This window comes from Eublepharis macularius, chromosome 1, assembly GCF_028583425.1.
Source record: "Eublepharis macularius isolate TG4126 chromosome 1, MPM_Emac_v1.0, whole genome shotgun sequence".
Taxonomy (NCBI): domain Eukaryota; kingdom Metazoa; phylum Chordata; class Lepidosauria; order Squamata; family Eublepharidae; genus Eublepharis; species Eublepharis macularius.
The window spans coordinates 28,541,913-28,559,677 of NC_072790.1; the positions used below are offsets into that span (position 1 = coordinate 28,541,913).

The 17,765-nt window shown below is 42.5% G+C and overlaps 1 protein-coding gene across 1 annotated transcript in view; it reads left to right on the forward strand.

Annotated features, from left to right (window-relative positions):
* The window catches only part of ITSN2 (intersectin 2), an 87,777-nt gene that overhangs the window by 13,268 nt on the left and 56,744 nt on the right, over positions 1-17,765 (forward strand). The window contains 9 exon segments of the mRNA XM_054970250.1: positions 1,896-2,059; positions 2,665-2,862; positions 4,667-4,763; positions 4,991-5,133; positions 8,309-8,372; positions 10,122-10,259; positions 11,017-11,102; positions 11,562-11,824; positions 12,784-12,933. Coding sequence (XP_054826225.1) covers positions 1,896-2,059; positions 2,665-2,862; positions 4,667-4,763; positions 4,991-5,133; positions 8,309-8,372; positions 10,122-10,259; positions 11,017-11,102; positions 11,562-11,824; positions 12,784-12,933 — 1,303 coding nt within the window.

Sequence of the window (17,765 nt, forward strand, 5' to 3'; positions counted from 1 at the left end):
AACAGTGCTATAAAGTCTGGGGGGGGGGGAGCCGGGTAGACTGAGCAGGTGGAAAAAGTCGGTTCTTGGTGGAACGTTCTCCCCTGACAAACAACAGCAGTTCCACCCTCTGTTTCCATAGCGAGCCTTTTATCTGAACCATGGGGTCCATGGTTCAATGGATACTCTAGCTCCCAAATGTTTATCTGGCTGCAGTATCCCACGGCCACCAGTGTTCCCATGAAATGCATCTCACCTGTCTGTGGGGGCAGGAATCGGCTTGTCCTGAATTGTCATAGTTACACCTTGCCTCCGTGCTGTCCCACATTAGGAGCTGCCCAGGCGAGCCACAGAAGCTTTTAGAAACTCTGGGAAGCTGTTTTCCTGTTCTCAAGTAATGGTTTTACCTGCAGTTTTCCACACCAGTGGGGTGGCTGAGGGTAGGTGTGGGTGTGCCCATGCACCTTGAAAACAGTTACCCAAGGGAGCTATATAGGGGTTCATTTTATTATAATAGTAATAATAACAACATTTGATTTATATACTGCCCTTCAGGACAACTTAACGCCCACTCAGAGTGGTTTACAAAGTGTGTTATTATCATCCCCACAACAATCACCCTGTGAGGTGGGTGGAGCTGAGAGAGCTCTGAGAGAGCTGTGACTGACCCAAGGTCATCCCGCTGGCTTCAAGTGGAGGAGTGGGGAATCAAACTCAGTTCTCCAGATTAGAGTCCCTCCACTCTTAACCACTTCACCAAACTGACTGTCATTAATTACATTACACTAATTGTTGCTCTGTGAGATTTTGATTTTCCTGGCTTTAATATAAATATATAAACGTATAAGTATATAAATGTAAGACTGTTTGGTTTTTGATTTTATATTTGATGGTATCTTGTTGCCTGTTGCTTCTTGAATGTCATCATTGTAGAAAACACCACGTATAAACATCTAAATAAGCGTGCATATCTCTTCCCTTTATATTGGTTTGAACTGGGTCATCCTAGCCCCCTTGCCGCCTGATGTTTGTCCTTAGGAATTCTTGCTTCAATAGGAAAGGGCTCATGGATAGAAACCAGTGTGTGCCTGCTCATCAGTACACCACCAAATCAAGGTGTACGGGGCTTACGTATATGAGATTCTGCATATGTTGGGCCCTGTGTAAATATAAAGTCCCGATACACAGACATCAGATGAGTCAAGGTGGTACAATCCCAATTCAGGTCTTGAATATGGTTGTGGAATGTATGCATGAGGCCTAAAATGAGCTAAAGAAATTGATTTGATCAGACTTTCTGGTTACTCTTCATGGCATAATTATTTATCGCATCAGGGGTGTACGTGTCTAAAATTATTGCACCTGCTTATTCCTCCGCCCCAAAACAAACTTCTTAAAATCCCTTCTTTGATTTGGATTTTGTGCACCATGTTTCTTTTTGTTATACGCAAAAAACATTTTTATTATTGGATATAATTGTAACTTGTATACAAATGTAAACCTCCCCCCCCCCAATGGCATACCTGTGGGGGGGCACATTGTCTTGCATTTGAGTAAATCCTGTCGTTCTTAAACTCTCGACTTCAGTGTCTTTGTAGCAGAAAAATATTGATAGTGGTGGCCAGCAATCAGTGACTTGCGGGCTGGATTTGGTTGTCTGCTTCATGAGCATCCATGGCTTTCAGCCCTTACTCTGCTTCTGCATACATGAGACTTGTATAGAAAGCTGGCATGAAACCTGGTTAGACTTCTGGGACAGAAGAGCAACTGCGGTGATCATAAACAGCAATCGCTGCATGGGGGAAGATGAGGAACTCCCTCCCAAACGTGCGTGAGGATCCACTGTCCGTGAACTACAGAACGCATACAAATGTAGAGATGCTAAGTTGGAGTTGGTGTGTGTGTTTTGTTTAAAGGGCTCTTTCAGACCTGAACAAGGACGGGAAAATGGATCAACAGGAATTCTCCATTGCGATGAAACTCATCAAGCTAAGACTGCAGGGCCAGCCCCTGCCAGTGATTCTCCCTCCTGTGATGAAGCAGCCGCCGGTTTTCTCTCCCTTGATGTCTGCTCGCTTTGGTAATCGTGGATATTTAATAAACATACGGTTTGGCGACTCCCTTGCTGAGCTTCCTCCTCAGATAGTTATTAATGAGGGCAAAAATGCAATCGCTTCCTAGGTGGTTTAGTAAGGATATGTGCAGAAAGATATCGCTAAAGATCGCTTTGACTTATGAAGGTTGTGCATATAGTAAGAAAAGCTGTCAAAATGATTGTTCTGCACCTTCATGACCTAAAAATAGACTTTTAAAATCTTTCTCTGCCATGTTCATGTAAAGAAATGAAGTTACAACATCTGGTAGTTAACAAAACATACGAGGAAGCACATTTGCAGCCAGTTCTTTGCATGTCTGCTCAGGGAAAATCTTACTTCCAGATAAGCGTGCATAGGGTGGCTTTGAGTTTATTACTTGTTCTCCGCCACCGCACCCCGGCTATCTATACTTGATTGCCTAAAGCATTTGCGGGAAAACTAGCTGTGTACCGCTGTGGTGGTGAGATGTCATGTTGTTGGTGCAGAGTTGTCGTCTAAATTTAGTTTGTGTGTTGAGAAGTGAATCCTCAGAACTTGTGGCTGTTGAGTACAAGGTGATAAAATGTCAATTCTTGAATTCCTTTTCTAGGCATGGGCAGCATGCCAAATCTGTCTATTCCAGCGCCTCTGCCTGCAATGACACCCCTCGCTCCCATATCTTTTCCTTCGGTGACATCCATCCCGCCCTTAGTTGTTTCTGCTCCCCTGATGCCTTCCACCAGCACCGCCTCATTGCCAAATGGAATATCCAGCCTTCTTCAGCCGTTGCCCGTGTCATACTCCTCAAGTGAGTCTAATAATTTCTGCTGCCTTCCAATTTTTTGAAGGTTTGACAGCTTGAGTCAGGTGTCAGCCACTGTTGAATACAAAAAACGGTATGGATTGCTCTCTCCTCTCAAATTGCCAGCGTCTTAGAAGCAGCCATGGAGGCTGTGACTCAAAAGGTGTGTGTGTGTAACCTTTTGCCTTCCTGATACTTGGTCATTAGTCACATATCCTCTTGAGCTGCATTCCCACCCCTGGAGGAAAAATATAGAGAGTTTACATCCTTCCATCTGTATACAGCCAAGTTGAAGGGGACACTTTTGATCAACAAGGGCAAAGGTCAAATATTGTCTCTTTCTGCTCATAATTGCAGCCTTCAAGGGTGTTTTTAATTTAAAAAAAAACTTGTCTCCCAGCTAAGTGCCCACTGGTAGAGTTGAGGCTTTGGAAATGATACCTTCTTAGTTTCTCCTCTTACCTCATCCAGGGAAATTATTAGGGTTGCCAGGTCCCTAATCTCTCCCAGCAGGAGAGGGAGGGGGGACCTGGCGCTTGCGTTGTGGATTGCTATTTTCTTATGTGAGCTCCTGGCACTTGCACATTGATGTCACTTCCTGGAAGTGACATCATCACGCTAGTGACAGACATGCTCCCACGCTTTGTGCGGGGCAAATGCAGCCTGTTTGGGTCCAAAATTAGCCCCAGCGAAGTGCGAGAACTGGTCCATGACCAGCATGACAGTGTCACTTCAGGAAGTGATGTCATTGCGCCCCACCTGGAGCGCACCCAGTGCACGCTTTCCTGAGTTGCCTTCCAGTGGCCCAGGGGGCTTGCCACCTTCAGCTAATTGCCAGCAATCAGCGGGCAACAGAGCAAACTCCTGGGAGATTGCCCACCTTCAGCGGGCTACTGGAAAGCCTACAAATGATGCTTCTTTCTTTTCAGAGTTTCCAAGAAGTGTCATCCTCTTTTTTTTGTTGTTGGTTTTTTTCTGAATGCTGTCATCACCTTGTCCTCTAGATGGTTTCACCCTCCATCTCCCTGATGCCTTTTCTCTCCTCTCCAAAGCACTGCTGCTAAACCTCTCTTCATCTCTTGTTGCGTGAGATCCTGTCACCCTTCCTGAAGCTCTTTCTTGTCATGCTTTAAATTGTTTTTTAAGGTTCTGTTGATTTTTATGAATCACTCCAGTCCCTTTGTTATCGTCTTACGTTCCCATCTGTTGTCCCTGACTGATCTTCCAATCCAGCCACACCATTCATACCAAATAAATACAGAGGGCGTTGCTAAAAAAAATAAGCAAGCGTTTTGAATTGACCGTTGGTCTGAGCCATCATAGTTCTTACGTTAGCAGAAAACTTTGGATTCATCCCTTCGCAGTATTTCTGTTACGCTTTAAATCATTGTGTCCTGGTTTTTTATAATGCATATATCCCTTGGGCCCCAGAAGAATCTAAGTAAGCTAGAAAGTTCATTATCTGTCCATCATATTGCAGTAGCCCATGTTCTTCCCCCGACCTGCGTAGCCCATGTTGCCTTCACTAGGCAATTCACTCCGCAGTTCACTCAGAGGTAATCATTCTGGAACGTGAAGAACCTCGGTGCTTGGCTGTGGCCTGCAAGCCTTAACATTTGCCTCCTCTGGTCTAGATTTTTTTGCTATTTACTGAGGCTTTCGCCCAATTAAAAAAAACACAGAGATCTTAGTTGTTTAATCATATCCATTTTAGCTTACTAAATTAATTGATGGCACTAATCAAAAGATTTAAAATCAATTAATGAGGTAACCCTAAACTCATGTATCTACTTTTTTTTTCTTGCTTCAGCTTTGCCTCATTCTAGTTCGCACAGTCCCATGATGGGAGGATTTGGTGTCGCCAATATCCAGAAAACGCAGTCCCTGATAGATTTAGCATCTAGTAGGTATGGAACTTCAGGTATAAAACACTCATGTCGCAATTGTAGACTTTTTTTTTCCAACAGAGGCCTCTCTTTTGGAGACTTTCCCAATTTAATTGCTCCCTATAAAAGTGCATACTGGCATCATTAGCACCTAATCTGTTTAAAGCTGTAGGAAGAGAAGATTTCAGATTTGAGTGGTATTTAATATTATACTAAGCTGCTTTTCTTTTAAACTGTTCCTATTGCAGTTCAAATTCTTCTTCTACCACATCACTAACTGGAAGTTCACCAAAGACTAAATCCTCTGATTGGGCAGTTCCTCAGGCTTCCAGATTAAAATACCGGCAGAAATTTAATAGCCTTGATAAAGGAATGAGTGGATACTTGTCAGGTTTGTATTATTTTTAAAGTTACGAAATGCAGATTGTCAAAAAAGAAGCAAACGATTGTTTGTTGTCTGAGAATTTATATCATTTCTGCACCACTACCACCACCCAGTCATAAGAAAGACCCCTCCTCCCCGCCCCGCCGTACATGCCTACCTTTTTGTCAGTCTTACTGAAGAACATAATAGTGGGATTCTCCCCCCCCCCCCCGCCGCCCTGGGGTAACATTTGTTGTGGTTTGTGAGCTAGTTTTCGCCCTGTAATTATGCCTTAGGTTCCAAGGAGGAATTTCATTTCAGAAGAATAGAAAATGCTGCTTTGAAGTGTTTTTGTTGCATATTGTATAATAAGTAATTTCCCCCCAATGAACGGTCATCCTTAGAGGCAGGAGATCAAAACGCTGTTGCAGCTGTAATATTTAAATGCCTTTGTACTTTGGAAGATTTTCATGTGTGTGTATACCACACCTTATCTTAGCAAACGTAGATCACTTCTGGTGAGATTTAAAGTTAAACCAGATCAATTAATGTTGGCTTATTTTTTAATCAGTTTGTGTCACTAGCTTTTTGGTTTACTAATATTACAGCGGCCATCTATTAAGGGGGGAGGGATTTGGGGGTTGTTATTTTACTTTGGTTTTAACTGTAAATGTTTTTAATCTACTGTTGTAACCTGTGTTGAACCACGAGGGAAAGTGGAGTAAAAATGTTTTAATAAATATGTTCATCCCCCCCCCCCTTTTTGGATTGAAACAATCTTATCACTGATATCTGTGACCCGATTCCACCCATGCTTGATTACTATACCATATTCTACATCAGATCTTGGAAGCTAAGCAGACTTGGTTTTGATTAGTACATGGATGAGAGACCACCAAGGAAATCCAGAATCACTACGCAGAGGCAGGCAATGACAAACTACCTCAGTTTCTTGCCCTACTGCGTCACCATAATTTGGCTGAGATTTGATGGCACTTTATGCATACACATTCTACACAGAGCTGCCTTTGAAAACCATGTCTGGTCCAGAATATGGCAGCTGGCTTGCGTCTAGCCATTGGAAACATCCTATCCAAATCTTGAAAGAACATCATAGGCTACCGCTTGTTTCCAAGCACAGTTGCGAAATGCAAGCATTGCTCTGTAAGTACTGACACCTTGGGCCTCTTGAACCTATACTTCAGCTATCTAGCAACGAAAATCACAGGTCTCTCTCCATTTTCCTGTCCTCAGAGGTTAGGCATAGATACAGGCATGAATCAAAATATGAATCAAATTTCATGATGAATCAGGCCGATTCGTGTTTTGCAAAACATGTTTCGTGGGGCTGCAGTTTTCACGAAATCCACAACTTTTGGGGCCGATTTGTGATGCCAGACAGGCTGGCGCCGATCCATTGATTCCCTAGGCAACATAGGCCTGGAATGTCTGCAGACCTTTTGTTGCCATTGGAAACCCCAATGTTAGCCCACATAACCTTGATAGCCCACATAACCTGCCAACTGGAGAGCTTCAATTCTGCCCTATACAGCAAGGAGCAGGGGGGTGTTAATCCCCGAGGCAACTGAGGAGATGGGCCTTCTGTAGCCATGGGTATACGAATTTCATCCCTCCAAACCCTGTTAGGCAGGTCTGTCTGCCAACCAGAGAGCTCCTGTTCTGCTCTATGTGAGCATTTCTTAATAAGGCACAGCTCTCTGCCTTGTGCTTTTCAGTTCCAGTAAACAGAGGGAGAGGGAGGACCTGTTGCTGGGATTTGGAGTGAGTGGAATTGGGAGCTTTGGGCTGGATTTGCTACTGCTTTAAAAGAGACTGAAAAGCTTCTTTCTTATTTTCAGCTCTTGGCCTTGCTGGGAAGGTCGTTGGGTGAGGGTACCTTCTTCCCCCCCCAACCAACCCCAGTCTCAAGGCATTGCCTGGCTCTGGGGCCTAGCCTGACTGAGGCCTACCTTTTTTTTCTTTAATTTTCTTTGCTTATATTCCCATTTAGAGCATTTGTTCTTGCTGGCTTATTGGGTGAGGGTGGGTGGAGGAGAGCCTGCTGAAGTCTCCCTGCAAGTTTGGCATCTCTGAGTATGAAGGGGGCCATTGAAGTGCCCTGGTTTCTGACGAATCACAAAACTAACAAATCATTTTGTGAAATGGGACAATTTTGTGAAAGTTCGTGATTCGTGGAATGCAACGAAACATGAAACATTCATTTCGGGTTTTTCCCATTTCGTGCCCATTTCTAGTTAGGCATGCAGTTACTCAAGACAGACTCTTTTCTGCTGTGGTTTCTGTTTATGAAACTCCTGCCTTTTTAAAATTTACCTGATGTTCCTGTTACGACCCTCTTTATTTTTCAGTTAGATTTTGCCTTTAACCCTGTTAAAGGCCTTTAACCCTCTGGGTAGATTGCTGCCACCAGGAATTATATTCCAAAATAATTTAAATTTCCCCTTTAATAACGTGCCCAGGCGTCAGGCTCCTTCATGGGACTATGTGGCCCTGAGGAAAGGAATGGGATATATAGATACTCTGGGATAAAAAAAACCAAAATAAACGTTTATTTTTACAAGAAGCGTTTCAGTTTCATACTATTACTTAAGCTTGATGGTTTCAAAGATAGTTCTCAGTTCATAAAGTTTCTTTACATAGGCTCAGTCACACAGATATACATAAACTTTCTCTCTCAGGTACACACACAGTTTGCCCGTCTAAACAAGAATCAGTATTTCTCTCAGAAATGCAGACACCCTCAGGCTGCACACAGCTTGTCTGTTGAAACCAGAATGAATCTTTTTTCTCCACTCAGTAACTAAAAGCTGCGGTTCACTCCGCCCACACACTGTCATCAGCCAATCATCTCACTCACTCATCCCGCTCTTTCAGCCCTACTTTTCATCTGTACCATGCCTAGCATTTAAAGACACATGCACTTGAAATCATCACAGTTCCCATTATGATAATGTAGGCATCTGGTGAGATCTAACCTGTCCACCCAAGCCTTGAACATCTAAACCTGGTGACACCTTTGACATAGAAACTGAATGGCTTGTTGCTAGTTTGCTTTTTTATTGTTATCTTCCTTGGTTTATATTTAGACTTTTGTCATAAGCAGCCCTGTAAGGTATTTTAACAAACATACTGGGTAGAAATAAAGATCTACTTAGTAAATGTTAATCTTTGTTTTATGAAGGTTTTCAAGCCAAAAATGTCCTCCTGAAATCAAATCTTTCTCAGACCCAGTTAGCCACTATTTGGTAAGTTTTCCAATGATTTTAATAATACCTTGAGACTTTTATGGCGCTCGAACTAGAAACACTAACAAGCACAGATGAATTTGAAGAAGTAACTTGGAATACTATATATATCAGTATATTTAATTTCGCTAAATCTGTGGGTAATCAAATCCGGAGACATGAAAAAACAAGACAAGTCTTTCTACAAACTGAAGTCTAAAAAAAATATGGTTGAGGGGAACCCTCCAAAGTATTAGAAGCAGTGCCTGTAGCTTTAAGAAATGAATACCTTCTCAGTGATCATTGTGGAGGTTGCTAGGCAACCATATCAGTATTTAAGCATCCCTTTGAGGGGATGACTTATCAGGGCCAGGCCCACCAGCAACCCCTAGGCAAAGATACGACTTGACTTGTTTGATTCACCCAGTACTGGCTGCTTGCTACTGTTCAGCTGCAGCCACCACATCAAATGCAGTGAAGTGCAGTGGTTAGAGTTTCAGACTAGGATCTGGGAGACCCTGGTTCGAATCACCACTCTGCTGTGGAAACTCACTGGGTGACATTGGGCTAATTACATATTCTCAGGCTAACCTACCTCACAGGGCTGTTTTGAGGATAGAATGGAAGAGAGGAGAATGATGTAAGCTGATTTGGATCCCCATTGGGGAGAAGAGTGGGGTATAAATGAAATAAATAATTAATAAAACTGAAGATGGGGGCTGATAAATGGTAGATTAGCTGATGGGTGGGAAAGGGGCGAAGATATGGAGGCTGCCAGGAGGAGGGAAAGAGGCAACAGCATGAGCAGTGGGATACACAGGGATATGAGGTTGACCCCTCCACAAGTCCTTGCAGGTTCCACTATTGTAATTACCTATATTAAGTAGTGAATATTTTACTACTGTTTTACTATATTGTTCAGTTGAAGACTAGTGAAGGCAGTGGGGGAAATTTGCTCCATTTCTTCCATCTTGGTATCTTTAATGTATACGTTTTGCCTTATTTGAGACTTGTGGCTGTGGTGTATCATTGACACAGAGATATCTCCCAGAGCAGGAAACGGTAAACTTAAGAGTGAGTGTTTCTGGTTCCAAAGAAAACGGTAATAAAGCTTCGTTTCTAAATTCCTTCCTTTTTGTTCCACTTGCCGTGTGTCGCTGTTCAAAGGAACTCTTGCCCTTCATAATCAAAAGTTAATTCTGTTTTTTTTTTTAATTCCCTCTGGATCTAAACCACATGACACAGTCTATCCAGTGAAGTACTTTAAAGCCCCTTTTATTGAATTGTGAGAGTTGAGCATGTGTTTTTTTAACTCTCAGATCAAAATCAGTGGCCTGTATTTCACTTTTTCTGCTAAGCCAAGTTGGAGCCCTTCCTCCAGTTTGAGTGGAAGAACCATTTAAGATGGAGGAAACCTGGTTAGATTGAAATGGCTTTTACCAGCCTCGGGTAGAGGTACCATTCAGTGGGTCCAAGGAGAGCTTTCCAAGGAAAATATAGAACTTTGCGGTGGTATGCGATCCTTGTTCATGCACGTCTTGCATGCCCTGCAATGCACCTGTGCGCTTCTCTTGTGGGTGCAGGTGGGCAGGCATGCCTTGTTGCTTAGAATCACAAATCATTTGAACCAAGTTGTCATTCATACGTTGGCTTTGACAAGCACAGTCTAAGCGATAAAAATGTATATTTAAAGGTGTAGTGTTGAAACAGTGAAGTTGTCATTCCTTATTCTCTCAGGTCCAGTAAATGCAGTTTTTCGCTTGCTTGTAGGTCACTCGCTGACGTTGATGGGGACGGGCAGCTGAAGGCAGAAGAGTTCATATTAGCTATGCATTTGACTGACATGGCCAGAGCTGGGCAGCCCCTTCCATTAACTCTGCCTCCTGAGCTAGTGCCGCCTTCCTTCAAGTGCGTAACACCAGTTAAGAACATGAGATGAGCCCTGCTAGATCAAACCAGTGGTCCATCCAGTCCAACACAGTGGCCAACCATTTACTCTGGAGGGCCAGCAACAGGGCATAAGGGCCGAGGCCTTCCCCTGGTGCTACTTCCTAGCCCTGTTATTCAGAGGTTTACTGTGCCTGCAGGTGGCGGTTCCCTTTAGTAGCCACTGGCTAGTAGCTGCTGATAGACCTGTCCTCCATGAACTTTTATAATCCCCTTTTAAAGCTATCTGTGCCAGCTGAGCTGTTACAAACAAGCAGGGCTTTTTTTCTGGGAAAAGAGGTGGTGGAACTCAGTGGGTTACCAGCACAGGGGGCAACTCCTGGCGGGAGGTGATGCCCCTGGTACCACATGCGCATGGGCAAAGTGCGCACACGCTCCCAGGACTGCACAGTGATGTCACTTTGGGTCAGCTGGAACAAGGAGGGAGTTTTTTAAAGTTTAAATTGCCCTAGGCGAAAATCGACACATGGCCGGTGGCCCCGCCCCCTGATCTCCAGGCAGAGGGGAGTTGAGATTGTCCTCCACTCCACTTAGCGGCGCGGAGGGCAATCTAAACTCCCCTCTGTCTGGAGATCAGGGGGCGGGGCCACCAGCCACGTGACCATTTTCAAGAGGTTCCGGAACTCCATTCCACCGCGTTCCAGCTGAAAAAAAGCCCTGCAAATAAGTAATAAATACCAAGTGAGCTAAATTTTAATAAATTATTTCTTCCTTCTAGAAATGGAAAGTATGTTGAAAATACAAATGGTGCTCTGTCTGCATACCAGAGAATGCAAGAGGAAGAACCCCAAAAAACTTTCCCCGGTAACTTTGGTTTTAGGTTGTGATGAGTAACTGTCTTGAAAAGCTATTAAATCAAAATAAAACCGGGGAATGCTGCTTGTTTGACGCAAGAGTGTTAGAACTCAGTTTGGTTTAGGAGAAAGTGTCTGTGCGTTGTCTGACTGGACCAAAGGGCCTCCAGTCTTTGTGTGTTTTTACTGTGGGTTGATATCAAAGCATAACGAATACAGAACAATGACGGCAATAGTAAAGATGCAGGCAGAAAGTCACAAGGCTATGAGTATCAGACCAGAACAGGCGGGGTATCTTGAGTCTTGAAAACAAATCAGATTCTATAATGAATGCTCCCCTGGTTTGCATTCCCTTAGCCAGTTATGGTTTTTTTTAATGCTCCTTGTCGCTGCAGCACCCCCACTTTGTGGTATTTGAGAGAAAAGCCCATGTTCATCGCTTGGTGCCATTCGCTGTTCTTTATTCTAGTTACCTTTGAGGATAAAAGGAAAGCAAACTACGAACAGGGCAATATGGAACTGGAGAAGCGTCGCCAAGTGCTGTTAGAGCAACAGCAGCGAGAGGCAGAACGCAAAGCTCAGAAGGAACGAGAAGAAAAGGAGCGGCGAGAGAGAGAGCAGCAGGAGCAAGAGCGGAAGAAGCAGCTGGAGCTGGAAAGGCAGCGGGAGAGACAGTGGGAAATGGAAAGGCAACGAGAGGAAGAGAGGAGGAAAGAAATCGAAAGGCGGGAGGTGGGTCTCTCAAGGATATAAATTAAACCTTGAGTTACAGCTACGGTGAAATTTATTCTCTGCTCTTGTTTTGAGGCCATTGACACTCTTCTAGACAAGAATTGCTTGTTGGTGTAGCAGCCACAGAATTCAGATTTGTCCCCCCCCCTCCCCAAGTTTTGTCTTTAAGTAGAATACTAGGGCAAGGAAGGGTAGAGGAGAGAGGAACTGGTTACCACTGACCATGCTGTCGTTGAAATAGTTTATCTTCAGCCCTTTTCAGAGTGTGATTATTCCCATTTATAGTAAAGCTAATATTTGTTACACTTGTAATAACTAAGAAAGGACCAATCAATTTTACAGGTCCCTTTGATATGCAGAAGAATGGAAGCTATAGAGACGGAGAGAGACAGCTCAAAAGAAGATTTAATGCAATAAAAGAGTCCTTAGAACTTGTTCTGTCATGCTTTAGTCTTGCGAAATACACAGTGCCACCTCCTCTGGTGATTTCAGTTTACCGTAGCAAATGGCTCACAATTTAGGTGCCTCAAAAACAAGCAGGAGTCTTGAGGCAACTTATGGACCAACAAAAGTTTGTTCTGCTTTTTGTGGACTTCAGCCCATTTCCTCAGATGCAGTTTTTGCTACAATGAATTTACACAACTATTCCTCTGGAACTAGATGAGCATTGTAGAAAATGTTTTATTAAATGTACTGATATTGGGAAGTGCAGGAGAATATCTACTTCATGCATTTGTAACATTTATGTGGCAATTTATTTAACAAGACATAAATATATGCTAGTCACATCTTCTTAGCCTAATTTACCTCACAGAGTTGTTGTGAGGAAAAAAATGTAGGTGAGAGGAATGATGTAAGCCACTTTAGGTCCCTGTTGGGGATAAAGACAGGGTATAAATGAAGTAAAATAAAATAAAAATAGAAGTTTAGGGTTTGGGTTTTTCTTTTTTAATCTTCAGGCAGCAAAGCAAGAACTTGAGCGCCAACGGCGCCTGGAATGGGAAAGAATTCGCCGTCAAGATCTTCTTAATCAGCGTAACCGAGAACAAGAAGAAATTGTTAAGCTGACATCTAAGAAGAAGAGCCTTAATCTTGAACTGGATGCACTGGTGAGTCATATGTTGCAAAGAACAAGTGTTATATTGGTGAGTGGTGCATCAAAATGGGTAGAATATTTTCTCAAGCGTATTTGCACATCCATTCTTGTTGGGATAACTGTTTTGTCCACTTAGTTACCTTTTTCCTGGCATATTTATTTTTCTATTTATTTCCATCAGTGAAAAACTAGCAGTTTTTTCTAGTACCTCAGTGGGCTGCTAAAATTTTAAACCTCCCCCTCTTCCTTCTTAGAAGTGCAGTCAGCATTACTGTGAGAACAGTATATATTTTGGGCAACTAGTATGGGCTTCCATTCCGTGGGCAGAGATGTGAACGCTGAACAAAATTCCTCCCCCCCATCCTTTGGAATGAGTGAAATGGAAGACATTTAACTCAGTGTGCAATGTGAAGTTTTTTTCTATAAGAGAATCTACACAACAGTTTTAAGAATTTTTCTTTTTAAACTATAAATAATTTTGCTATTATGTATTTAATGATAATATATTATTGAAGAGTTCAGTGTTATAAAGCTTAAGTTAATATTCAAATATGCTAATAGTCCTATTGTCACCTATTGTGACTGTATGAGAGTGTTTCTGTCCAAATAATACTTTTTCTTTTGTTTACTACAGACCTTGTTTTCTACTTTCCACTTTTATTTTTCCTGCTATTCAGATGACAGGGAACTAAGATACATATGCTGTGGTAGCTTTGGAAGCTTGGTTGATGACCTTGGACCACTAACACAGCTTAACTGACCTCGCAGGGTGGTTGTGAGGATAAAATGGAGGAGGCAGAACAACATAAGCTGCTTTTGACGCCCAATGGGGAGATAAAAGTGGGGTATAAATGAAGTAAATTAATACAAGCCTGCTTCATGTATATGAATGTGAAATTCTAACAGCCTAACACTCTGTGGGTTGGACTGTTCCAAGAACAAAGGCACCTTCTCCAGTTGCAAGGCACCAATTGCTAACAGAGTAGATCTTTGGTGTAATGTCCACTGAAACAGCGGCCTCAGTAATGAGGGAGATGACCCATTCCCTTTTCCGTTTTTTTGCTAATAATCTAGGTGTATTGGGGTCAAACTAGATGCGAGAGTCAACATTTGTGTTTATGATCTCCCATGTGGTTTTAAAACTTACTAACAGTACTATGTAGCTACTATCGGAAGTGGTTCTGGAGGGGAGAGAGTGTGTTTTTAACTTTTTATTCTTGAATTTGAAACTATAAAAGATTTACAGCAGCAAGTCCTGGGAAAAAAAAGATTTTTTTGCATAGATTTATATGGATCTTCTTGCCTAATTATAAAAATGGAGACCAGACCTTAAAATTAAGACTTTGCAATGAAGTTCTTCTCAATGGTACACTGTGTGGTCATACTTCACAATACATAGAACCAGGGCTTTCTTTCTGGGAAAAGAGGTGGTGGAACTTAGTGGGTTGCCCTAGTTGAAAATGGTCACATGGCTGGTGGCCCCGCCCCCAGATCTCCAGACAGAGGGGTGTTCAGATGGCTGGGCAATCTAAACTCCTCTCTGTCTGGAGATCAGGGGGCGGGGCCACCAGCCATGTGACCATTTTCAAGAGGTTCCGGAACTCTGTTCCCCCGCGTTCCCCCTGAAAAAAAGCCCTGCATAGAACTATCTCTTTGACTTTCTTCAAGTGTCTGTCTATCTTGCCTTAAAGTTAAATGGTCATACCATATATGTTGAAAAAATTTCTAAAGAAATTTCGAGCATAGTTGGGATTTTTCATACATGTACTGAGACCTTTATCACAATTTCCCAGATTTTATTACACCAACCGTGCTGCTTCCCTGTTATAAATCACTCTCTGTCATTGCATTTAGCTGAAGCTTTTGTTCCAAGAATACAGCAAGGAAGCAGAGTGTTTAACTCCACCCACTCTACAAGCCCTGTGTAGGAGATCCTTATCACAGAATTCCTGATACATACCTATTAGAATGATCTAAGTCTTGACTTCCGGTTTGGGATTCATGGAGGTCTAACGCAGCTCCATTTGCGGAGCTGACCGGACTGCCGTTTTAACCGGCCGGAGGGGTGAAAATAACCCGCGGCCGACTGCTCTCAGGCGGGGAGCAGGCAAAGAACGCTCAAGACCCTAGGGTGAGCTAGATCTCGGATGAGGGGGGGCTCTACTCAAGGAGTCTCCCCCCCAATCCTTGAGGTCCCACCTTGCGACGGGTCGGCTATAATCTCTGCGGCAGTTCTGGGGCCAATTCGGCTGGCATAAGACCTACATACCCAAGCTTCGATCGGGGAGGGAAGTCGAGAGGAGAATTTAAGATCGAAACAGCGATTACAACCCGAGAAAGTTGAAGAGAAGGTAAAGATCGCTATCTCTTGAAACGGGACAGATTGATAAAAACAGAGAGGAAAGAAAGTAGATTTTTAAACTGCAACAGACTAGTGAAAAGGAGGTGAAGACTCGGCAGGAGTTGTATTTTAAAAGAGACTAAATTTAAAGAAGTTATTGCAAAAATCGGACTATTGTTTTGAATACCTGTGGTTTTGGAGCTGTGGGAAAAAGACACCATCGCGAGACCTGCTGTGGGAAGACGGGAGACAGGAAGTGCGTAACAACAATAGAGTGGCTGGAAGGAAGCGGCCCTTGCCGACGGACAGGAAGTAGGGAATCGCCATTTTTGAAAAGGGAAGGGTCGCGGCTTCAGCGGAAGAGGAAGTAGGCCATCTTGGATTACAATAACATAGAGAAACCATAGAGAAAAGACGCCCGACATTTTGGATACAAAAAATTAATTTTGGCAAAGATTGGGACATTTGAAAAAAAGGAAAACGTTTAAACATACGCCACGGAGCTAAGGAAGAGAGCAGATTCGTGGGAGCGAGCTAAAGCAAGCCCCACGATGTCGAAAAAAGAGTGGCAATCGGCAATAGAAAATTTGGACAAAAAGCTTATAGACATGATGAAAGAACTTAAGGACACGAAATTGGAGCTTATTAAAGAGGTCAAAGAAGTTACACAGACAGTAAAGTCGGAGCTGTCAGAAGTGAAAAAAGGCGTGGAAACGATTAGTAGTGAATTACAAGGAACGCAGCAGAGAGTTAAAACAGTAGAAGACGCGATGGAGAATTTAATAGAAACGCAACAAACAGAGATGAGACTGGTGAAGGGGAGGATGTCAGTTGCAGAAACTAAACACATGGAGAAGCAGCTTCGTTTTCGTGGTCTGCCAGAAGTGGAAGGGAAGTCAGCGCAAGAACAGATGACTGAGGTGTTGGCTGATTACCTGGGGAAGGAGGAGGAGGAAATTGTGGCTATCCTAGATGTGGCGTACCGTGTGAACTCGAGAATTGCAACCCAGAGGAAACTACCAAGGGATGTGATTGTGCAGTTTACAACTAGAAACATGAAAGAGAGGATTGTGACAAAACAATTTCAAGATCCATTGGAGATTGATGGCAAGACGATTATCATAATGAAGGAACTGCCCAGATCAGTGTTACTGGACAGGAAAAAATATAGAGTGCTAATTCAAACTTTGAAGGACATGAATATCAGATACAGATGGGAGTTACCGGAAGGAGTGTCCTTTGAGTTTGGAGGGGCAAAAAAACGCATCAGATCTGAGCGGGAGATGGAGAGATTTATCAAGGACAATGAAAAAGACTTACCAACAAAACCATGAATATGGAGTGTAAAGTATTATCTTGGAATGTAAATGGACTAAACTCACCGAATAAGAGGAAAAATATTTTTCATTGGCTACTAAAACAAAAATGTGATATTGTTTGTTTGCAGGAGACCCATATTAGAAAACAGGATGTAAAATATTTAAAATCTGGAAAATTGGGCAAAGAATTTGTAGCGGCCTCTAACAAGAAAAAAAGAGGAGTGGTGTTGTACATAAAAGAGGAGCTGCAGCCAAAATTTGTTATGAGAGATGTGGAAGCTAGATTTGTAGCAGTGGAATGTAATTGGAATTTAAAGAGAGTGTTGGTAGTCGGACTTTATGCACCTAACGGTGCAAAGGAAAGCTTCTTTGAGGATTTAAGGAAGCATTTAGACGATCTTGTATATGACCAGATAATTCTTGCTGGAGATTTTAATGGAGTGACAGATTTGGAACTAGACAAAAAGACTACAACAGCACAAAAGAAAAGAGGACTATTGCCAAAGCTTTTTTTTGAGTTGATTCAACAAGAGACTCTCGAAGATGTATGGAGGAGAGAATATCCTAAAACCAAACAGTTTACTTTTTATTCTGCAAGGCATCTTACATTATCAAGAATTGATATGATCTGGGCCTCAAAGGACTTAGCGTTATGGACTAAGGAGGTAGAAATAATGCCGATGGTAGGCTCAGATCACAATCCAATTATGTGGAAATTTGGAAAAAGGAGAAAAAGGAAAGCCTGGAGAATAAATGAGGACTTGCTACAGGAAAGTGAAAATATGGAAATATTGAGAAGAGAGACAAAGTTTTTTATACAATATAACGTGAATAAAGAAGTACCAACCAGTAAAGTTTGGGACGCGTACAAGGCGGTTGTAAGGGGCATACTAATGGACTTAAATGGCAGAGCAAGGAAAAAGAAAGAGGAGAAAAGACAAGAGATTGAGGAGAAAATAAAGGCCAAAGAAATACAGTTAAAAAAGAGACCAGGGAAAAAGAAAATACATCAGGAAATTAAAATTCTTCAAGAACAGTTAACAGCAATGAGTAATAAAGAATTGGAGTGGAACCTTAAAAGACTGAATCAAAAAGCTTTTGAGGGTGCTAATAAACCTGGGAAATATTTGGCATGGCAATTGAAGAAGAAAAGGGAAAAGAAAATAATAAATAAAATCTGTGAAG